General features: G+C 40.8%; 3 protein-coding genes across 7 annotated transcripts in view; 1 reads left to right on the top strand and 2 right to left on the bottom strand.

Annotated features, from left to right (window-relative positions):
- Pisd (phosphatidylserine decarboxylase) overlaps window positions 1–12,345 on the top strand; it is a 44,920-nt gene extending 32,575 nt beyond the window's left edge. For all 3 annotated transcript variants that reach the window (XM_022856046.2, XM_086967484.1, XM_022856056.2), the window contains 4 exons: window positions 8,960–9,139; window positions 9,482–9,634; window positions 10,088–10,204; window positions 10,576–12,345. In XM_022856046.2, coding sequence (XP_022711781.1) covers window positions 8,960–9,139; window positions 9,482–9,634; window positions 10,088–10,204; window positions 10,576–10,803 — 678 coding nt within the window. In that variant the 3' untranslated portion in view covers window positions 10,804–12,345. The remainder of the gene's footprint in view (window positions 1–8,959; window positions 9,140–9,481; window positions 9,635–10,087; window positions 10,205–10,575) is intronic.
- Iml1 (GATOR complex protein Iml1) lies at window positions 743–8,471 on the bottom strand. 2 transcript variants are annotated; one of them, XM_022856015.2, is made up of 12 exons: window positions 7,637–8,471; window positions 6,203–7,358; window positions 5,644–5,925; window positions 5,417–5,529; window positions 5,122–5,284; window positions 3,630–4,918; window positions 3,091–3,179; window positions 2,782–2,985; window positions 2,182–2,520; window positions 1,899–2,050; window positions 1,173–1,731; window positions 743–1,038 (listed from the first exon to the last, which is right to left on the bottom strand). In XM_022856015.2, exons 2-12 carry the CDS (start codon window positions 7,347–7,349, stop codon window positions 891–893), a joined length of 4,485 nt encoding a protein of 1,494 aa, XP_022711750.1. In that variant the 5' UTR covers window positions 7,350–7,358; window positions 7,637–8,471; the 3' UTR covers window positions 743–890. The 2 variants fall into 2 exon arrangements, with proteins under 2 accessions (XP_022711750.1, XP_086823592.1); XM_086967466.1 differs by having other exon boundaries at window positions 6,203–8,471.
- A 322-nt stretch (window positions 12,346–12,667) lies between the features above and the next one.
- LOC111273975 (uncharacterized) lies at window positions 12,668–23,132 on the bottom strand. 2 transcript variants are annotated; one of them, XM_022856027.2, is made up of 14 exons: window positions 22,773–23,132; window positions 19,683–20,125; window positions 19,247–19,367; window positions 18,667–18,739; window positions 18,073–18,271; window positions 17,556–17,765; window positions 17,003–17,137; window positions 16,686–16,796; window positions 15,896–16,298; window positions 14,997–15,635; window positions 14,644–14,775; window positions 14,347–14,434; window positions 13,996–14,144; window positions 12,668–13,869 (listed from the first exon to the last, which is right to left on the bottom strand). In XM_022856027.2, the coding sequence occupies exons 2-14, from the start codon at window positions 20,120–20,122 to the stop codon at window positions 13,663–13,665; spliced, it is 2,907 nt and encodes a 968-aa protein (XP_022711762.1). In that variant the 5' UTR covers window positions 20,123–20,125; window positions 22,773–23,132; the 3' UTR covers window positions 12,668–13,662. The 2 variants fall into 2 exon arrangements, with proteins under 2 accessions (XP_022711762.1, XP_022711768.1); XM_022856033.2 differs by having other exon boundaries at window positions 23,024–23,130.
- Between the last annotated feature and the right edge of the window lie 422 nt (window positions 23,133–23,554).

Genomic DNA, 23,554 nt, shown 5'->3' with positions numbered 1-23,554 from the left:
TTTTCCATGTTTGACGTTCACAGCAAAGTATATTAATTTGCTTTTTGTTCGTGGTTTTCTACTGCAATTCTTAACGTTATTACCTAGAAATAACAAAAGCTCATTTTTTCGTCGATTCCATCTCACGAACGAATGAATTGTATTTCACAATGCGTTAAATATATTCCTTAAACTGACTGAGCAACGAAAATATACCTACCAATTATATCTCCAGGAATTTACCCAGGTCCACATTTTATATGCAATCAGATCTTTTCGCAGCGTCCCAGCGGAACACTCGAAGTGTACATTTTAGAAATATTCATTTTTTGTACTAAATTGCCCTATCCACTTCGGCTCGTAATATTATATCCTACTGCCATATGACGCCTTTCAACTCAATTTATTTACAGGTTTATAACACAATTCATCGAGAAATTGATAACCGTTGATGTCACGGGCTTCGCCTAAAATCCTTTTTTGTCATCTCGTGCAATCTCTGCTTGAAATAAGATCTAATGGCTATGAGAGAGGGCCGCAAAGAACTCTATAGCTTACAACGATATTATTAGTGACGTCCTTGTCTGCTACTGGAACCGCCGGAATTGCATTGCGCTGAGTGTATCATTGCTGCTATCAACTATTTCTTTAAATGGAGGCAATATTTACTATAAGTGTAAACATAGCTGGTAGCTTACTCTTTCTTTCTTAATGGATACATACGTCTTTTAAAATAATTTATAAAAGAGAACGCATGAACCTGTATAAACAACGCTTTACATAGGTTATCCTTTGCATTTATTTCATTTCTATCCTTTATATACAGATAACAGCAGAAGCGTAGTTTTTTCAAGATTGGTAAAAATAGTTTTTCTATAGAGGGTGCAGTGTTTGGAAACCAATCACTGGGTTTATTTGTCGTCCTCCACTTCTACCCTCGAGGGTGGTACTTCCAGTTCTTGCGGTTTGGGTGCGTTGAGCTTTGACCAGTCCTCGTAAAGCGTTAGCAGACGATCGTCGCTATTTGAACAGAATTTACGAATATCCTCAAGGACAGTTCTGAAAATGAGACATTATAAACAGATTGTAATAAACTGACATAAATGCCATGCCCATCTTTCTCAATACATTAGTTGGAATCATGAATTTCTAAAATCGTGCAAGTGGTGATCTGTATATTTAAATCGGCCTACCTCATGAAGTGTTCATCGATGGAGGCAGTACTTTTCCACCGTTTCGTGATCATAAAGTTGTAGCTCCAAAGGAAGCCTGTCCTGCTTTGACACTCGTTAGTCGATTGGTTGCCTGTGGTGGCCGAGTTGTTCAAAATCTTTGGCAATTCTTCTGATTGTGATTCAGGCTCTGGTGAAAATTTAGTTTTGCCTAGTGGCTCACGTAATCCCGTGTCGTAGGGCTCCTCAGCGTTATCCTCACTTGGAACGAGAAACATTCCACCCGTGCAATGAACGAAAGTCTCGTAACTTGACACAAGCTTCCCCGCCTCCTTTTCGGCACCGATGTAGAGATCTTGGTGTGGAATGAAACCGAAACAGCGCAAAATGTACCCCTTGAAGCTCTGCAGCTGGGAGTACGTGAGCGGGTCGGGCAATTGGTCTACAGCAAGAGGAACAAATATTGGCCCGCGAAGAGGATCTGAATTGGCGGATCCTGGTAGAGCGTACGGTTCACAAGGAATGGGAACTAATTGAAGTCCGAATGATGTTGCTTTCCGTGCCCAGTTTAAAACCATGTCTGAGAGAAAATTATGAGGAGCATGTTAGAATTTGTGAATGTAATTCTATTATTCACTATCCCCCAGGTTCCCAATATACATGAAGTTAGTCCAGCGAGTATGACAGGTACAAGATTTAAAAGGGATGATTGCCAGTTACAGTAGTCGTATTTTTAAAAATATTTACCTGCAACAATATTGCCTGTAGCTACAACCCATTCAACGTCAAGCTCAAACGCGGTGCCAGGCTGAAAAACTGAGTGATACTGCGCTTGGCCCCATTCGGGCCGATCTGATCTGCCTGCGTCGATGTTTACATAGGCTCGTTTGAAGTACAACCTGAAACGCATCATAAAATATAAGAGTAAAAAAACAATTGGTTAGGAGTGCCCACATGAAAAAACACATTCAGAACTCGCATTTTGTCGGCAGCAATTTTTAGAGTAGTAAATGTTTTGTATTCTAGGTACCTCGAATTGTTGGCACTGGGGCTGACTTTCATTTGCGCCTGTTGTGACGCCGGCAATTGTTTAGCTACTTCCTTTTGGCTTTGGGAGATGATTCCAACCTCAACCCATTCCTCTGCTAAGTCTGAATACTCGTCGGGTTCTCCTATTTCCCGAAGGAAGTAGAGATGCGACCCAACTACGAAGTCTTGTTCCCCGCGGATGTGTGCCACAAATCCATCACGCATAAGACGTTGCATTATAGCAATTGCCTCGTCGTCTTCGTGCATGTCGCTTATCTGACTACGAAGCCAACTAATCGCATCAACTCCTAGGAAAGCATGAGAGGGAAAATTCACGGCTCTGCAAGGCAAACCATAAAAATACATTTTTTAACCGATGCACTCAACAGCAAATTGATTGTAGGCTTTGCATAATCTATTTTAAACTTTCTGTATTACTACTGCTTCATTAGAAAAAAACTGTATGATATGTGCAGCGTCTGAACCGAGGTGCTTTCTAAACGTCAAATATGTTGGAGCACCTAATATAGTGAAGGCTCTTCCATAGTTTAGAACATCCAGTGTCAATTGCATGAAATTTTGCTCGTAAATATATACTTACCGTTCTTTATCCTTCGGTATAAAGTCCATAGACTGGCGCATTGCGGCGACAATTTCCTCTGACGAATTAATCATAGAGAGAACTGGGGGAGGATTGACTAAGAATGCATCGTCCGAGGCTGCACCTCCAGCTGACACGGTGGCGTTATCCTCGAGAGATGTTGACGAAGTCGATTTTTCACTATCGTCATGTTGCAAAGTTGCCCTGGAAATTGAAAAGGAAAATTATTAGTTCTGACATCACAACTGCGTTTGGTGATTCAGTTGTTTTAAAGTTGTGTCTGTTTAACGAATCGCAACTGAGTCTTACCGGGGTTTTCGCGGCTTTTCATTAACCGACTCACAACGTTCGCGCACGGCGCCGAGACTCTGTTGATGACCGTGTGACACCGGTGAATGCTATCATAGCAATAAAGTAAATAGAACAGCCTACGTTAGTATGTCGAGCTGTGTCTGCAAGAATGTAAACAAGATAACTGTGTTAATACAATAATGGATTTACCAAATTCGTCAATAATAATAGATTCTTGCTCGTGTCATGATTGTCTTGTTTGAGCATTTTATAAAGTAAATTATTAATCCAGTAAGATTATATATTCCTAATGGGGCGATCATTATATACAACAAAATCATCAAACTACAAGTTTTAATTCCCAGTACTCACCGAAAATTGTAACTGCGAATAGACCTATAACGACATTATTAGTTGCTTTGAGAACACAGTGATGCGTTACAATACATTTTCGAGCAATACACATAGATCGTTGAACAGTAACACAAAACAATAAGAAATTCTCTCCTTAAAGTGTAAAGAAGTTGTAAAACCGCTTTTACGGTCATGATACTAACCTGCCCAAAGCTGCTTCTTCGTATGTTTGACTTGGAAGACGGTGTCAAATGGCTTTTGAAGTTTGCCACCTGACTACTAATAGGCTTAATTTTGTTGAGAATTTCAAAGAATTTGAGTACACCTTCACGTTGACTTCGCTCGTCAGGAAATACCCCGTGTCCATCAATCGGGTAGATGTTAACGAGCCCATTCTCCTGGATGCTACGAATAGCGTCAGGTGATCCTGGTAATAATAACATTCGAAACCGCCAAAACTTGTTGGTCTTATGAAGGAAATACTCTCGTTCGCCGCAAATGTAGTGATCCAGATAGTTCCAATTGAATGTCTCTAGTCTTTCGGCATGAAATATGCATTTTGCTAGATGCGTATAACCTTCGTTTCCTGGCGAGGTGAACTGATATCTGTACGGAATCGAATTAAGCTCCTGGCTAGCCTGACGAGGCTTATATTGTTTCACAGCAATCTCATTCGCAGAGCCAAGTTGCACCGAATGGAATATCGCTGCAATACTCATAAGGCATTCGTCCGGCTCCAGCTTGTCGCCACCTCCATCCTTTCTGCCCCGCTGATCGGGAAAACTGCTTAGCGGTGCGCGTGAGTTCTTATACGGATGGTTAGGTGGCAGGGTAACAATTTGGAAGCCCTGTTGGAGTCGTTGACACACGAGCTCCTGATAAACCTGCACGTCCCGGTTTAGATTCGAAGCCGCACTCGCATGTGGTATATCTTCTGGTAGCAAGCAATAGTCGGATAGCGTATAGTCTGCAACCAGTGTGTGTGGATCCGGAAAATAGTCTGTAGTGAGCGGTAAGCACGCAGGAATTACAAGTGACTTCCAGTCCACACCGGTCGTGAGAGCAGGCGTCCACTGTTGTTCTCCGGTAGGACCCCAGCCTGCTAGACCCGTACGATCCAGTCCTCCAGGTCCTGAATCTACCACGTCAACGCCTCCTCCCACAAGAGGAATTGGCCGGACATTTGTACGTGTAGCTTCAGTTAACGCTTTTGACGTTAAATTGCTTTGATAATGGTGCTGTTGTACGAAAGAGCCCGATGGACCGATGGGAAAGGCGTGAGTCCAGCGGCGTCGGTTCGATGTCAATTTCATGCTCACACCAGACAGATTGAACGGATTAACGAGTGCTTTGAGTTTGTCCAGCTCCTGGCCAGCGGATTTTTGTGGCCGCTGTAAACCCTTAAGGTACTCCACCGAACTATCTACGGAGCCAACAACCATGCGGTTGGTTGATGAAATACTATCCAGCGTATCAGCTCCACGCGGTGACCCTAAAACAATAACCAAAGCTTAGTAAAGCTTGGAGCAGGCGAGTGCTTGGCAATGCTTTAGTTAAGGATTTACAATACCCCACGAAGACCCAAGAACTTCTGAATTTGTTTTCCATATTTCAATAAAATTGTACAGTTTTCTACCTAATATATGTACAGTATTTTCACAACACAAGATGTGCAAGATAAGTTTAAAAACTCACCTGTTATACCAGTTGAGTATGTTGGGTAGTGTGAAGTGAACGAAGGTCCTCCAAGTGGTTCTGAGATGTGACGGCCCGCAGTATTGATAGCTGAAGCGCCAGCAGAAGGTGACGACGCTGAGGAAAGCGAAGCTTCACGCTCTCGTTCGCGCGGGTACTGAACCTGATTGTGAAAGACAAACAAAACTCCATTGAATAGGTGCGTGCTCCAGGACTTAATGCAAAACTGAACAACTATAACTCATTTGGCTGCAGGCTTGACGGCGAAATAACGCAACGATATAGTTATATCTACCTGACTCTTGCGGCGTACCGGCGCTTGTTCCTGCTTTTCACGGGCTCGCCTTTGCGCCAAAACCACCGGTTCCTTGAGTATGTGCATATCATAGCCTTCGTAATCGCTATGACCTATGAAGTGCGAGACAAACGAAAGACGCCATTATTTTGTCCTTTATCGTGTTTTTATTTCAAATTGATATTTGATTGAAATATTTGGTTCGAGTGTGGGTAGTTGTTACGTACCAGTTGTATGGGAATCGTTTGGATGAAGTAGTGCTTCATCAACGCCGTCGTATGTTGGCGTCATAAGACGTTTGTTACTTCGTGCAGTAGGTGGTCCAGTGGGACGCCCACTACTACTCCCTCGGATATTAGGCGAAGGTGACCCATCCGGAGTGGGCAACTTGATTCGGGGCACGAACGCCGAATACGATATGACCTTGCTCGATGTGTAGAATGATAAATTAATCCAATGAGGGATGCTGTACTCGTCACCACCGGACTCCCCGGTATCTGAAAGACTACCTAGTAATAATAATCAAGGACAAAAAATCATATTAAATTGACACACTTAGAGGGGACAAAGATTAGCTTACGGTGATGTTTTTTTTTAATAAAATGTGAAGACAGTTTTTCCTTTTCATAAAGATAACTAGAGGCAAAGTGCGTCGACAGTGTGGTTGTTTGTGAATCTTTCTTTTACAACAAAGATAAAAGTCAAGTTGTTCTCCCAAGTTTACCCTATCGGTTTTACGGGTAAATACAACAAGAACAGAGAAGGCGTCGAAATAGTTCAATTTACCATACACTTTGTAGAGTGGAACGACATGAAGTGGCTGTTCGCCTAGACATACGAGATCTGACGCTATTCCATTGTCGATAATACGCTGCTTTGTTAATTCCATGAGATCGCGTTCAACTTCAAACACACCAACGCCAGGCGTCACCACGACGCTCAGCTGTCCGGTGCGGTCGAACGACCGTTCGGTGAAGTGCTTTTCAAAGACGTTCATTGATAAGTTTAGGGCTGGAAGAAAGTTACCTAATGCTGCACAGCTATTATAGGCCGTTGGCATACCAGGAACGTTACTATGTTTATGTACCACCGCCCGTTGATAGTCAGAGAAATAAATTTTTAGATGACGCAAGGTGGCTGTCCAATCGTCAAGTCGCTCATTTTGCACAGCGACCCGATAGACATCTTCGTAGAAACGTCCACGAACGTCCTGTTGGATACAGTGTCGCACCTGTTCAGGAAACTGGTCCCATGAGTCAGCATTATAGAATGTACGTGAAAAGAGGACGATAGTAACGTCGTGATTACAACTGAAATCCTTCCACTTCCGTGTCAAATCCAATAAAAATCCATCGAGAGCCTTCTCAAAGTAAAGATCTCCATGGATATCAAACTGCCACATTTCGGCTGACATTTGAATGAAAATAACTACCATACCAGAGGCTGTTCGAAACACAACCTTGGTATCCTTTGTGACAAGGCCCGACGACAATCGAACTCCTTTAGCCCACATCTCAAAGACATCACAGCGAGTTGAGTTGTACTTAATCTCTTTTTTAAGGTAGACCCCGGTGTCAACCATAGATTGTGCCAAGCGCCACATGTCACTACGGGTTAAATATTGATCTTTGAAAACAAGCTCAACGCTATCCAAGGCTACGTCCAAGTGTTTTACAGCGCAGACATTTACATCCGTGTATTGTCGAAGCTGAATCACATTCATGGCTGTCTGATCTATCCAAATATTGTTACGTTGCTCCTCGCGAAAGCCAAGTAACTTGACGACGAGTTTGGCGGAGCTGGAGCCCGCATCACTCGGGGCAACTTCGAGCATCGTTCCCTTAATTACACCGGGCAAATCTTTAGCGTTCACGTATGCTCCACCTTCGCCCTTGGCGATCTGCGTCACCCGAAGTTTGGTTACAACGCTCATTGCGAATTCCTGTCCGAAATAATAATTTCACCAATTAATTAGACTGTATAAATGTCAATATGAACAAATAACTAACACAATAATTCTGTGAAGTTAGCTATTACCCCTCACTTAACATACCAGTATATTACAATTCGCTAATAATTTCCTGTTCAGCAGCTCAGTTAAAACAATCAACTTAGACATATTAAAAATGATTTAGTCGCCTTAACTCATACTCAAATTTAGATATTTACCTGAACGCATAATCAATGATTTAGTGGGCAGTTAATAGGAACAATACTTACTCAATAGCTTCTTGTGTAACTTCACTGTCGTAAAAGGCCACGTCCGTGGGAGTTTAATGGATTCGTTTTTGTGCGCCTTGCGACACAACCCAGTGGGCTTAGAGCTTTCATGTAATATTTCCTCGTTATCCAGTTGTTCTATAGCTGACACTGTCGTTCTCGTGGCAGCTTTGGTGGTTTCGTAGACCACTAAAGCTGTACGAGCGTTTTTTTACTAACCTCTAGGATCGCCTACTTTTTACTTTATGTTGGCGCATCTGAATCTGTACAAGCATAGTTCACCCACAGTCACACATTAACAACTGAGATAGGCTTCGCAACATCTCGTATCATCACATCAATTATAGAGTGTATCTGGATTGTATTGGTGCATTTTGTCAAAAACGGGGCCACTTCCCGCTCAACAATGACAACAAATACAATGCATCTATATAGTTCTAATAGCAACAAAACGCTCGTTAATGTATTGGTCACATTTCTTTGAACGTTCAGCCTGTAGGCAAACATAAAGCACTTAATGAAAACAAATTCAGTTGTCTAGCTGCTTTTATCGGCTGCGCGATGTAGCTAAAAGCAGCCGGTCACGCTTATCCGGTCGATGTTATCTTTCGCGGCAGAGTTTGTGATAAGGGCAGGCAGTATCCGTGATAATTGCAGTGGTTTTCGTTCGATGCTTCGTGCAAACTGGTAGCCTTTGGCCTACTAGACGGTCCCCCGTTAATCAGCTGACGCTCGCTACCGGCCATCGACGTTAAAGAAAGACACAAGCAGACGACACCATCAGAGGGGAAAGGGTACCTTTAGGAAGCGATCGGCGGGTTCAGGCGGAGAACCCTATGGGTGAGAGCAACGCATCAGACATAAGTTCTTAAATTTAAATTCGTGGGTTCGCGGATGAAAAGCTACATTTTTGATGATAGTGCTTTATATATACTTTTTAATTTTTTTCTTTTATTATTATGCTTTACTCAATAAAATCATTAGGTAAATAATTCACAGAAATGTAAATCGCTTTTTTCATATTGATCTCTGCCTGATTGTGAGTGATAAAGTATGACACAAATAAAACCTCAATTATGGCGTTCTGTGTATCCTAAGTAAAGTGGTTGCGCATTGAATTTATTGATTATGTTAGCGACTGGGTAAAAATTGTTTGGTTGGGAAAAACAACAACAATATATTGTTGTTTTTTTGGTATTGGATCATTGAGTATTTTGGAAGCGCCGGTAAGTATGAATAGCTTCTAGAATACCTTAACTGTTAGTTGGTGATATAGCGCAGAATTTCGAAAGAATTTTAACCCGTTTTTTTTTTTTATTTTAGGTAAGTCCAGCCGATGGGAAAATTTTGCATTTTGGAGAAGTGCAAGCAGGTTTTGTAGAACAAGTAAAGGGCATTGCGTACCCATTGCAAGCATTTTTAGGACCCCATCCGTGGGGCGACGAAGGCGCGGATGATGTCACAGATGAACATCTTTATCATGAGCAAATGCTTAAACACAAGGTATCACGATGAGCAACATAAACCCAGAATCTATTTCGTTGCGGATTTGTTGATTACGCTAATATTTTGGTATTCAACATAACACTGGCAAAAATGCAAGCGTTTCCGATATGTAGATTTCTACCCAAAACAAACGAACTTGAGCTAGTACCCTTCAGGAAAGCTGTAGAAAAAGCTTGTTACTGGTGCTTTTGAAACGTGCTCTCTTCTGTTCATAAGATTTTTGGGGACTACTCTTAAAAAAAAAAAGTTATATCTATTTGCGTAAATGATCATTGGCTATTGCCGCTCTGTTTGGAGTTACAAATGATTTACATAATTTGATTATCCAATTCGTCAAAGGATGGCTCAACTGCGTTGTATCACTGTGTTGTCTACTTGGCGCCGGGAGATTATCACCGATTTCATTCGCCCGCCGACTGGAAAGTCCTACGTCGTCGTCACTTTCCCGGGAAACTATTATCGGTGAAGCCTCGCGTAGCTTCCTGGGTTAAGGTGAACAATTAGCAATTACTTTAATATTGACTTCGATGTTTGTGATAGCGCCATTTATATTGTATTACTCCTTCCTTTAGTCCACTTCCAGTAGCGGTTCCTATTGCTAGACGTAAAGCGTGGCTTCCCTAGTCAGTAAACCCGCTTAATATGAGGAGCCATTTATAGCTAATTAAACAAGTAGTTTTGACTTTTATAGGAGATCTGGAAAGCTACGTTCGGAAGCGTATTCTTGGGGTTTTTTATTCAAGGAATTGTAGCTGTAAAATAGAATACAGTAACTAAGTAATGTTAAATAGAAGTACAGTTAACTAAGCTTAAGTTAATTAACCTTAAGAATTAAGATCTTCGGTTTTAAAGCCTACTAACCCGCCAGTTTCAGTTTCCCCATGAAGCCTGCTCCCCGTACTGTATAAGCCTACGAGTTTTCGGCATTTTTTTTATTTCCTGCAGGGACTGTTCAACATCAACGAACGGGTAGTCTACTCAGGAGAATGGAAGTATGGTTTTTTCAGTATGACTGCCGTAGGGGCAACAAATGTCGGAAGTATAAAATGCTCATTTGATCCTGTAAGTGTCAACTTGAATCGCTAAAACACCTAATAGGGCAAAATACACCTAAAAGGCTGAAAAGTATATTACCATATCATTGACGATCTTCGCTACTCGGTTCATTGCGCATTTTAACAAAAAATACCGTGTTTTTGCTGTACTTTTTTTCTGGCGCAACGTTGTGATGTCGACTAGCTCTAATATTGTGTTGAAGCAACACCAATATGAACTATTACTGGGTTTCATGTAAGACCGATAATAGGCAATCATTGTCTTCTTTAGTTGTATCTACATTGTTTTTCACTTTTATATTAACAAATTCGCCTCGTTAATTAGGGGCACGAAATTAACGAGTTTGTGTCAACACATGGCTGAATCGTTTATTTCAGACCTTAGCCACGAACAAGTTGTTGTATAAGAAGAACACGTGGTGTGACATGTCATTCGACAAGCCCATTGAACTGAAGAAAGGTGACGATTTCGGCGAGTTTAACATGGGTTCGACGGTTGTGACAATTTTTGAAGCTCCGAAAAATTTCGAATGGAGTCTTTACGAACGACAGAAAATCAAGTACGGCGAGCGCATAGCTGGCGTGAAGACACAACCTGTGGGCTAAGCGTAATCTATGTAGCCATATAGATTTGAATGGGTATTGTGCATGCTGATTGCACTGAGAAAGCTTGGGAAAAGACGTAATATTGAACTAAAAGCAGAAGCAGAACGAAAGCTGGCTGAGGTAATCAGCCACTCAGTTACTATCACATCAATGAGTGTACCACTAAGTACCTTGTAAAGTAACGGCTTTTAATAAAAAAAAATATTATTTTTTTATTAAAAATTATATAATTTTAGAGACGAAAATGGCAGCGGGGTAAGAAAGAACAGCTTGTGGTTGTTAATAAGCATAATATGAACAGTAGTTGTCTGCCTACAATGGGGGCGTGAAGGGGACACAATAAAATTGTCTCCTTCTCCATACTGTAAGGTCCGGCAGCGAGAGCCAGAAATGCGGCTACAATCATATTAGAATGTCAATCCCTAGTAGTATAATGATTATTTTGCCGGTGCCCAACAAAAAGCACATCCGGACTACCAACAGCGACTGCCAACAAAAACAGTTATTTTGTAAAAAAATAAAACACCGATAAGCAAATGGCGACCTAATTATATGTTACTAGCTCCCTAACCTATCGAATATAGAGCTCGACCGAAGTTAGGAAGCTCGACTTACATCTCAGAAATTCTCATGACATCTCAGAAGTTCTCATGTTTCTCTTTGGTTGCTACTGGCTACCACATGGCCTTTACCACGGTCAAAATCAGTTTCAAATGCAATAATTGAGAAGCTCGCTATGGATTTGCCGTTTATTTATGCCACAAAAAGAATAGCGTCTCAGTTCGTGTACAAGAATGGGTGAGCGTGTGCATGGGTCAAGAAGTGCATCCTCCCCAAAGCACAACTAAGTACGTGGGGCTGCTATTAGGCGACCCTATCGAGCGATAATAACAAAATGCAAATGTTTTATATTATGGAAGTGCAGGTAGAGTCCGTGATAGAAGTAGATAGTAATCGCGTAGCTTTATGGTCATGGGAATACGGAAAAAAATACACAAGTGTTTTATATAAAAGTTCTATAAAAAATGAGCCAAGAAACAAGTGATTTCTAATAAACATGTCTGTTCCTCCCAGCTTACCATATTTGGAGGTGGTTGTAAGCTTACTTTATTATTTATACCTAAGATACACCTCATTAAGGTTGCAGACAATCTATAACGATGCAGGTTGACTATGCTTCATTTCTAGCAACACTACCTTTGGTTAGCACGTTACGTGTCGCGTAAATACTATTGATGGTACGGGAAACTTTCAATGTTAATAAAAATTATTCTCTCGTAACGGTTTCTTTTGAATAGAGAAGCACAAATACGTCTCTTGATTAGCAACGACCTCCATCGAAATGGTAGCGGTACAGAATTTTTACCAGCCGTTGTATATGGTAGACAATTTGTGGTATTGCAAAAATTACTAGAAGTCTGTAATATAAGAACCAATAGTATTTTGTATAGTTTTTCTTAGATTTCTGTAAGACGTGTAACTCTGAACATGATATAGGAAAATAAAACAATATAGTTTGTAAATAAACAAAGGTTTCACTAAGCATGTCTTATAAAACTGCATGATACATACTCAATTCGACACACTACTGGCCACAAGGATTCCTTGATTCAATAACGAGTGATACGTTTAGAGACGTGTAACCTAGGTACCCATAACTTAAAATTCCTATAGGTAGGTACGATTAATTGAAAGGTTTCAGATGGGTGCATTTTAATATGGTGCAAACGGTTCGCTCACAACGGAGAGCTCTTACCTTTGTGTGTGTTGAAACACATGTTGAATGAAATCAGTTGAAAATGCATTGACTTAAATAAGGCTGGCCATTGTCTAAAATAACCTCAGTCAAAGAAGACATCGTATGTAACACTATGGGCCAAGCCGCCGTACAACATTTTATTCTAGTTAACTTAATCAGTTCGATTTGGCTATGCATCGAATTGTCAAAAAATCTACAGCTGGAGCTCAAATAATTCGGATCAATGCGTTCTTTATCGTACCACCGGGTCGTACCAAATCGTGAAATTACGACCTCATATATGTTATAAAAAAAATATATATATACTATGTATATATATGTTTATATAAAAAACATTTTGTGTTCAAAAAATAATCGGCTACCTCATTTCGCTTGCAGATACAGGTAGTCAAGTCATTGCAACTCGAAAATACCTTTCCACGTGCATATGCTCGCTCACTGAAGATGTGCAGGTATATAATACACCGTACACTTGACACCATCGATCAATAAACGTCTCAACCACACCTAGGTAGTCAGTTTCATGATTTACAGAATTAGAACACTTAAAAGTACCTTTTACCACTCACTACCACGTCGTCATTGACAGGGCTTGTTGTGCTGTGTTTACCACGGCTGAAAAAAATTTCTAAACGCAATTGGAACGCGCGCAAGTACTCATATCTCCCCCCCCCCGCCAACCCCACGTTCGACATCTAACATTTAATGTCAATTCCCATTTGAATATTAAGATAACAAGGCAGGGTCGCAGAATCTGCAAGCACTAAAAATGATTTTAGTCATGTCAACGGAAAGCAACAGCCGTAACCTACCGCAATTTAATGCTGCATAAAGATATCACCGAGGCAATCTTTCTGTTCGGTTTTCTCACTAATGAATCAGATCAAGTGCAGATAGATCGAAGTCACAGCGTTATACAGATTCTAAACATTGACAGTTACTTCTTATGCAATAAAAATGCTCTGCCGAAAGTTCGCTGGCAAGAACTCGGTTGATAGGACTATCATGTCCAGTTACCCCCGTCGCTGAATTGATAAAGCGATTTTGTTAAATTGAAAAATACATTGTCACGTTTGTTTCCGTTGTTGCTCATAAGGTTGTCAGTGTGCTCGTAAATGTGGCTGAATATCCTCGGGTGTTGTTATCTGTCCACACTCGGAGCATCGAACCCATGGTTCAGGTGATTTATCTCCCTTTTTGCTGCTCCCGCACGGTCCTCCGAAGCGTATTCGCAGCTGGTCATAAATTGGCACGAGCTGGTTCTGTTTATTAATGTTCGGCAGGAGACATACGAGATCCGGAAAGATCTTTAAATGTCCAAATGAACAACAAATCAGAGTGGCCATTAAGACAAGAAGCAATTTCACCTAACATGTTTTTACTCTGGTCAAAACGTAGTGATATTTACACAGTTATGAGTAACCATCGCTTACCTTTACAAACTCCGCTGGATCGGGGAATAATTCTAGACAATGTTGAACGAATTCCTCCGCAGTTATGACGTCACTTCGAAAATTACCTAGTAAGATTCGATATTCGAATACCTGCTCTGGATTGCCATCTAGCAGGAGTTTCAGCATACCTGTAGAAAGATGAAGCCAACAAAAGGTATCAGTAATGCCAATGGCGTATACATATACTTGTTTCTAGTCTAGAATTAATATAGCAAACACCGCTCCGCGCTTTTTCGGATATGGCAGGAACAATGTTATATATAATACGACCTAGATATATATATATATATATATATATATATACACATATAGATAACACGTGCTGCTTACCCATGAACTCAGTATTTCGTTTAGAGTAAAATGGCGGTTGGATAAAGGCACCTTCCAGTCTCTTCATATCCGCAACGGCTTCTCCCGGCTGAAACGCATTTAATTTAATATTGAGAACGAAACTTTTTCCAACTAGGTATTTAGTAGTGATGTATCCACTACGTGTCATTCCTCGCGTAGTGGCTACCGTGAAAGTTCTTACAGAAATTACTTTAAAAAATAGTGCCTTTGTAACTAAAACCCATACTGTTTCATACACGTGCCAACGAACTTTATGAAAAAAATTGCGTCATTTACCTTAAGTCCTTTGTATTTGGGTTTCATGTATCGAATGCCCGTTGTCGTTGCGTCTTGTGCTTGTGCGGGTCCAAGCGTTGGAAAATCTTCATCTTTTCTAAGACCTCGTGGCTGTGTCGGTGGTCTTGGCGCCTGAAAAACAGAAAAATATAGAGAGCGTTTAACCAGTATAGTCTCCATTCGATTACCTACCAGCACCTGTACGGTAAACAGAATGGAATAAAAAAGGTAATATTTTTTAATAGTCATACTCATTATAAAACGAGTTGACGAAAAATTCAGGAAAAATAAGCGTTTTCACGCATATGAATAAATGCACCTAGTGTTGTCTCCACCATTTATGTAATACAAACCTTTTCAGCCTCAGATTGCTTATTAGTAATCGCTGTTGACCCCCAAGATGCTCCACAAACATTTAAATCAAACCCATCTAAGTTTTCACCGCCCTTCAATTCCCGTTTCTGCGGCGTTAATTCCTGTTTTCGCTCTGGCTCGGTTTGTCGATTGTTGGTTTTCACAGATTTCTGATTGTTGTTCTCTATTTCCGAAAATGAAGGTAAAATCGTCCTCAGATCCACCAGATGCTGCTGTACACTCGTGGATTGATTTGCATTTCCGTTCATCTCGGACGATGCACCTGACTTCGTCGAATCCCCTTTCTTCCTATTTTTCTTATTATTTTCGTTGCCACTATTGTCGCTGCTATTTAATTTCTGACTAATTGTAACGCCGCCGGCAGCCACAGCAGCCCAGCCCGTATTAACACCCGTCAGCCTACCGGCCAAGGCCAAACCGTTTTCATTTTTCCCCGATTGTGGCATGGCCTGTGGCCGACCGCTGTTCGTCTTTTTCGTCGGTAGTGGTTTAAGGACGTTGCCGAACGTGTTATTAGGGACGGGTTCTGGAAGACTCGGGAAAAGGTCCCCTCCAACACGAACAGCGGGTCGTCCATGCTGCCGTGAAGTGCCGCTACCACCTAGTGGCGTGGACGTCTGAAATAATCGTAGCTTAATCAGAATAATGTCTTGAATTATACAAATTTACAAAGCGGCATTTTCCGATTTCGACGATTTTATAAGTATAAAAAAATTCACTCCTAATGGGAACAACTTTATTGAATACGATTCACATTACAAGACAACCTGATGTAAGACCAATGTAATATGATGTCCCTCAGTATCTTGATTTGTGTCTACATTTATTCACCAGAATCTATTCACTAAGTTCGTTTCGCCTGTTCACCTTTTCTCACCTTCTGAATAGTTGGAGATGCACTGTGGACAGCTCGGTTGGGCTGCCGATTTGCGGATGAGCTAGCTAGAACACTGGTAAGCGATGAGCTATTACTTATAGCGCCGATGGCATTTTTGAAATTCGGCGTAGCTCGGCGGATCGGTACAGTAAGTGGTGTCTCAGCTTCGGTGGGAGGTCCAAGTGAAGGAAACTCTTCCACCGATTGGAGTACAGTCATTTTACGACCGTACTGTGGTGTTGGTACGAGAGGTCGGTTAATGCTTGCCGGTGCGCCTTCTAACGACGGGAAATCTGTCGTTGAGCTCATATCCATAACAGGAACTTCACTACCCCACTCGTCCGTCATTGTTCGGCCAGGATACGGAACACCATTCCCGTTAGGTGATCCCTCTCGTCTTCTCCTGAAATTCGTAATACAATATGCTCCTCACTCGTCAGTAAATTAGCCAGTGGATAACTGCCGACTTCCGACTTTCACACGAATTAAGAGAACAGTTCTGGACAAGCGCCTCAGCCCAGTTTCCAAAAGTTGCTAGATCATTTTTGTCAAGCTGTTGTTGACCAACCTTATCAAAATGAAAGTAATTCTATCAAGATGTAGTTATGAATTCTATTGCAAAATTGCGCATGTTGTATGTTGCACAGCTTTGGCAGACCAGGTCGGCCAAAAACATGGCTCAGACATCGCACTTAGGTTTTCCCCTGCCAACCACAAACCCACAATTTGCTTCAATTCGGAAGGTTTGTTCTCGTTACGCCAATAACGTAAGGAAATATCAGTTCTTTACCTGTCGTCTCTTCGTCCACCTTCCCGGGGTCCTCTTCGACCACCACTTCGGCCGTCGGCACCAATCAACTCTCGATCATGCGGCAGTGTTCCAAAATCTAAATTCATACTCCTGAATTGAAAGAAATCTTTCAGTAAACAGAAATGTACCATCAAGTACAGTCCAGATATTTGGAAAACTGCGCAAAATTACGGCACAGGGTCTGTCTTCGGAAAAATATATAAACTTGATCTATTTAGCCGATATTGTATCTTGCTAAAAATCTTTCTACAGCCGAGAGTGTAATGCGCATTAACTTGCGTATAAACTGGAATTACCTAGCAGCTCGCTGCTCTTCTCGACTAAGGTGGTCCGTGTGAGCAGTAGCGCAATGAGCTTTATGTTCAAGTTCGCTAGCGAATGCAACGAAGCGAGCGGTGGCGCACTCTCCTTGCTCACAAAAGTAATGGCTCCTATAATTGTTGAGTTTATCGAAAAAGCGCGAGTAAGTAATGTTCCTTACGCATTGTTTCTTCGTATAACCGATTAGTATCGAACCGAACTGGTACGCAATATAGAGCAGAAATCAACCAGTTTAATGCTGTTGTGTGCCGATATGTCTATTGCGAACATTAACTCAATACTGATGTTGCACATACACGGCGATACAAAAATGGCGTAATGCAAAGCGGAAATTATATATATATTTCTGAAAGGCAATAAAGGATGTTTCTTACTTAGTATAGCACAAAAAAATCTTACTCGAAAATAATTGAAGTAGTTTAATTCTACCGAAATAATTTAATTCGACACTAACTCTAAATGCAAATCTGGTCAACAAATTGTTTACCATAGGATAACTTTGATACGATAGTTCGACATTTATTGTACCTTTTAAAATGTTGCCGGAGGTCATCATAAAAGGCGTAATATTGGAACACGCGACTAATAGAACTACTAGCGTTGCATATAAAGCACGTAAAATGTTCCACTTTCAAGTGCCGGTACAGCTCGTCCTTGTCGAGAAAATGCTCCTTACAGAAGTCACACCGGGGATGCCCTTTGTGCGATTTGTCGTCGAGATCGCCCTCGATCATATGTCTAAAAGAAGAGAAAAGCGTCAAGACAGAAAATAATAGTTTCCACCATTTTAAAATAGACTGACAAAGATAACCTTAACCAGTATTTACTAATTATAACTACAATAAATTCAAGTGAAGATCACGGAGTTCGATTTGGCTTTTCTCGCCAGTCAAAGCACCCAAACGTTCGAATATGCTTCAAACCCTTTAAAAGATATAGAGGCCCATAGCGTTTTTACTGCACCACTTTTTCATAAAGAGATCAAATTTTTCAATATTTTAGTTAATGACAGTCATATTATTGTAGCACCGTATTTCTGGCTAACCTGCGTAGGTCGTTTTTAGAGTAGGCCTGCCGCTCAAAAGTGAATAAGTTGAGATGTTCAACGCAAAGAGCGCAGAAATGCCGCCGGTGTTCCTTGAGGACGTGATCAGTAAGGTCGTCAAAGGTGGGAAAAACCTCCAGCGCTGATGGTCGTTCTCCACTCCGTGCCGCTATCAGTGCCCGTCGTTCACATTCCTTACCTAATGAATGGGGTTATAACCGGATTAGACGTAGGAGCACAAACCGTCACAGCGTACAGATTATCTCATTTAGAAATATATTCGGTACATATGCAATACAATTTGTCTTTCCAAAATATGTGTACCAGCCAATATATGTCACTGGTAGATGTTGGGGTATCTACCGAAGCGATTACATAATTCGCTTCATCAAACAACGTTTGACAGCTTTGATCTACTGAAAATCTCCGCAACGAGTTATACATGGTACACCTTATTACGACGTTTGGTAAAAAGCTTCAATCGGCATTGGAAGGAAGTCTGTTTAGATTTCTGTCTAGAAGAATGATTAGCATTTTACATAACCAAACACTTTTTCTACAATCGTGAACGAAAGCAAAAACAAAAATACTCACATTTATGCCGAAGTAGTTCTTCATATTTTAACTGAACCTCGTCGTCTTGGAAGAAAATCGAAAATTGTTTTTGCTGCAAGACAGAACATTGATTTGCAATTTACAATCACGAATGTTACCTATCGGCAACACGTCCTATTTGAGTTATACGGGAAAATTCTGTATATGCAAGAGCAGCCCTACAGAGAGGATGATTGCAAAAATATTATCAAAAAAAATACATTACGTCGTTCTTACTAAGCGAAAACATCATTCTTGTGGTTGAACTATATTTGCTTAGCCAAAATTGGCTTATGGTACCAATCTCGCTACCGCCATAGGCCAGTTTTAGACAAGTGTTTGTTCGACTCTGGAGATCCAGATTTTAACGGAGAGATCTTCTGCAGAGATATTTTAAACAAAGAAGGCATTTCCAGAGCGATGAACATACCGAAATGCAGAAGCGACATTCGTGTGAGGGCGGCATTGCTACGAAGCTGACCGCAGACATCTTACGGTTTCTTTGATAGCAGTGTTTAAAAAGACCCTAGACTTAAAAACAGAGAGCCACTCCACAAAAAGTAATTCGAATTGTACTCACTTTTAAGTTAAACGTTTTTTCTTTCAGCTCTCCAAATGGCGTGTTTTCCTTGACAAAATAGACTTCTTCTACGGTGGCTCGACAAACTGGGCATTCTTGTGTCTTACACAGAACTCGTAACCTGGGCAATAGCAACACATATACGGTACGAGTTAGGATTACCGCATCGTTATCTAACCAAAGAAAGAGACATCCGTCTCTTTGTAAATACAAAGATGAGTAATTACAAAAATTGATAACGAATCACTATCCTGTCCCGCCAACTCGAACTTACATACTGGATTGTTTTTGCATATACATATAATTATTGCTGAGGGTTATTGGCATTATTTTCATTTGCCGCATTTATCAGCGCACTATTCTTTAATATCGCATCCAAACTAACCTAGAAAAGCTTCAAAGAATATGAGCAATGATATAGTATTACGGTATTAACCTTGTCGAACAGACGTAGCATACGCTGTGGTCGCAGGAACCGACGGCATACACCAAAATTTCACGGCAACAAACGACGCATTCGTTTACAGCGGATGTTGTATTCTCTCCGCCCGTGTCCACAATGGGCAACGTCTTCATTCTAGGAGGCCCTCGGCCCTCTCCAGGAGCTCCCTGTTGTCTAGAAGACGGTGATAATCGCCTTCGATCTCCTTTTTCACCGCCGCATCCTCCACTACCTCCCGCCCTGGAATGGGCGCCTTCGTTTCGGAACCCTCGGCCAATTGTCCCTTCAAATCTACTATAGGTTACTTCATCCCTACCGCCGTTTTCACCTCTGCCACCGCCCTCACCTCGATTAACTCCGCCTCCCCCAAACCCTCGAGGACGATCTGATGTACGCCCGCCATTTCGGGGGCGCTGGCCAGAACTCGTTTGCATTTTCTGTAAAATCGCATGAGCAGATCAAGTGTGATCAGATGACATTCAGGCTGCACACATTTTTCTAAACTTGCATTTTTCATAATAAATCGAATCACATATAAGTCGGAGAAATAATGATATTGTATGCGTTATAAATCAGCCGGAAAGTACAAAGGAACCAGAGAAAGAATTAAAGTTGCAAGTACTTGCCTAAGTTCTCCTAACAAACGCCTGGGATATTTCCACTAATATTAATAATAATAATACCAACAACAAATACTAAGACATAACTGCGATAAAAAATTAACTCCATGAAACTCCGTGCTTGTTAGAAAGGACACATGATAGCTATACAGAGACTTAGGTCTACAATTATAATGGATATATAACCACATTTTGTCATTAGTTTAATAGTACAACTTCCCATAAAATAAATAAATTCTAAATTCATTGCTGAAATGAGATGTTGGATTAACAGCATCTCATCTGTCCTGCCTTAATTTAATTTAAGCTGAATCCATAACGAAATGATTCTATAGAAGACACGATATATATTTTAGCTTAATTTAAAAACAGACATTTAATATATCTCAAACAAAATGTAGTAAGCGACTGATTCAGATATTCAATTGTTTTAATTTCCTCAATTACAAATAGTCTTTATAACTTTATAGCAACATTAATTATAATTGTATTGGAGGAATCTAAAGGGGTGATCTCTTATCAATGCCTTATTACACCCTGTGTAATGTAAATACAACACTTTAACAGAGAGAAAAGTTGTGATGCCTCTTCATTGAATTATTAAGAATCAGATTTCTGTATAGCCAAATCCTAAGCGCACCATACGCCACGGAACTAAGGACTTGTTCGGCTTCTTTTTCTACCAATATCAGTCTTTGCAACCTCTCTGTATGGAGGTAATATCAACAGAATGGATTTACGCGGCGATAGACAGCACGTCATCATCATATAGTTACTTCATCCCCATTACCGTTATACAATGTGAAAACACCAGGTAACTACTGGGCTAACAAATCCTGATATCGAAAGACAAATCTCACACCACCTAAGTATACTCTTACTCGTATTTTTAAAAAATAAAAAAAATTATTCCACCCGCGCTATGAGCAGTTATATAGGCTTGCATACATTGCAGTACTCGAAAAAAGACGTAAGCTTGATACAGTTGGTTACCAAGGCAAATCTTCCCTTCTCCCCGTTAAAGCGGACAATACAAACCGCTATAGAGCTGGTGATGAGTAATTTTGGTAAATGCGCAGATGACAGAGTAAGCAGCTTTTCACATTTCTTTCCATTCAGCTCGGCACAGCTCATTTATACAAAAGTACATACGTATCAAGTACCAAGGGTCGGTGGCTCCTGAGTCCAACACTTCACCCCACGATGGGAACTCTCGTAGGATATCTATAAGAGTAAACTAAGAATTTCGTTCTCTTTTTGATTGCCCGAACATTGTATGGCTGTAAAGCCTAGATCCGTTTGGTGAAATTAATGCTAGAATATTTTCATGTGAGCTTTTCCTAAATTCGGCATGTTAAGCATTTTTTGAAAGAACTCCATATCATTCGGGTTATTAGGCGCACGGAATAAGCAGCAAGAACAAAATCAAAACGATGTCGTTCTTATGCGTTTGTGTGGGTGCTGTATCATTATCTGGCTGTTTAATTAAACTTTGCTTCAGAGAAAATTAAATTTTCATACTTCAATAAAGCTCGCGTAAGCTTATTTTACAAAGTGCTTCCTTATTGTCCATCACATTTCATATCATAACGCACTTGAACAACTATCGCATCAGTAATTTTTCTATAAATATAATCGGAGATCGTAATTATAGTTGCACTCCTGTTTCTCTTAGTATTTGACTCTCTCGGTATCTTCGATTTCAAATCGCATTTTAACTTCTGCATTTATAGTGTTGATATATAAAAAAACATGAACATCACGCTACGTACGCGAGTCCTTAGGCCACCATACATGAGTTGGAATATCATCAAAACAATGAGGGATGCATAACTGATTATAACAACAGGCAAAGCATAATTGGATGGCCTTTTTTGCAGTGTTGGCGAGAGCAGATTATTTGCTGTTTGCTTCCAGGATTAGATAAATTCACAAATGTACGCATTCTGACCTTGAAATGCTCATATATCATCATATCGATTTAGTATGTATTTAATACAGGTGTCATCGTTAGCTTTCAATCAGGGTTATGGTCAACACTTCGTAAGCTAGGGTAGTTTTCTTGGCTAACGTTAGCACGTTGTCGTTGTATTTTGTAACCTTGCTGATAGAAAAAAGGATATCTGGAACGAATTTTTCACTTCTTTGAAGATCTTCACTACTTAATTGCAAAAATGGCCTTTTTTTTATTTAATCAGTTTGCTGCTAAAAAAAAAATATGCCCGATGCCATAAGATACCAGGATGCAGTATTAAACACGTTTTGCCAAGTTTCCCATTTTCCTATACACCACACCAAACCGTTTTACGTACTAAAATACTTTAGTATGTCAAGAGTTTCGTGTCCGTCGCAACACTGCCTAGGTTTGATAGATTGATTGAATTCTGCCCACCACTACATAACCAGCCATAAGCCGAACCCGGTAAGAAACATTTACTAGAACAATTATTCATTGGCTACCCACCAGTAAGCTAACGCCCAGGAGTCAGCCCCGTTGAAACAGCTGGTTTAGGTCAAGACCAGCTCACGAATAGTCGTTTGAAACGCTTTGACGATACAGGCTCTATGTTGTCAATCAACTCGTTGCCTATCGTATTATTTTTACACACGCACAGACAGATCACAGCGAGACGCTCCGAACAACGGATCAACCACGTATGAGTTCGTTATTCGAATCAATAAACAAAGAAGACGGCACGAACTGTACGTACTAACCAGACTGGTTTCGTCTACACCGCGAGCCACTCACTCAGTCACTAGCCGCTGCCGGACGTACTGACGACATTAGCGCCTACAGATCATCACTAGGACACTAACAGCAGACACACACGCACAGACTAAATCAGCAACATCGACACTAACAGCGGGAAACAACAACATTGATAACAACACGCAGCAGAGAAAAAGCAAAGCCTGCGGATTGGGAGGGGGGTTGCGGAGAGGGCGAGGGCGCCCGCACCATCGGCGGATTATTCGAAAGTCAATGTGATACTGCCTTACGAAATGCAAAGAATGAACGGAAGTATTTTACAATATTGCATTTGCCTGCATATAAATATACTTAGATGTTGGAAAATTATTTTATATACAGGTTCGTTAGACCAGACCCTTAGAGCTATGTTACAGCGTTAGGGACGACATACAGTATCTTAGAAGTCTTTTAAAAGGGGTCTGAGTAAATACAGTTTACGTACGACCGGCACTACCAGAGCGAAGGTCCATCTTATTGGTCCAGCTGTGCCCTTT

This window comes from Varroa jacobsoni, unplaced genomic scaffold (assembly GCF_002532875.2).
Source record: "Varroa jacobsoni isolate VJ856 unplaced genomic scaffold, vjacob_1.0 scaffold_22, whole genome shotgun sequence".
Lineage (NCBI taxonomy): Eukaryota > Metazoa > Arthropoda > Arachnida > Mesostigmata > Varroidae > Varroa > Varroa jacobsoni.
This window is presented reverse-complemented; position numbering and strand designations above follow the sequence as displayed.

Bases quoted from the DNA above. Each gene is read 5' to 3' on its own strand.
- Iml1 (XM_086967466.1), bottom strand. From the start codon at position 7,349: ATGAGCGTTGTAACCAAACTTCGGGTGACGCAGATCGCCAAGGGCGAA. The intron at 4,919-5,121 runs GTGAGTTTTTAA...TTATTGTTTTAG, and splicing joins ATACTCAACTGGTATAACAG to GGTCACCGCGTGGAGCTGAT. The intron at 1,732-1,898 runs GTAAATATTTTT...ATTTTCTCTCAG, and splicing joins TACAGGCAATATTGTTGCAG to ACATGGTTTTAAACTGGGCA.
- LOC111273975 (XM_022856027.2), bottom strand. From the start codon at position 20,122: ATGCAAACGAGTTCTGGCCAGCGCCCCCGAAATGGCGGGCGTACATCA. The intron at 14,776-14,996 runs GTTTGTATTACA...TCTGTTTTTCAG, and splicing joins AGCAATCTGAGGCTGAAAAG to GCGCCAAGACCACCGACACA. The intron at 14,145-14,346 runs GTAAGCAGCACG...ATCTTTCTACAG, and splicing joins ACGAAATACTGAGTTCATGG to GTATGCTGAAACTCCTGCTA.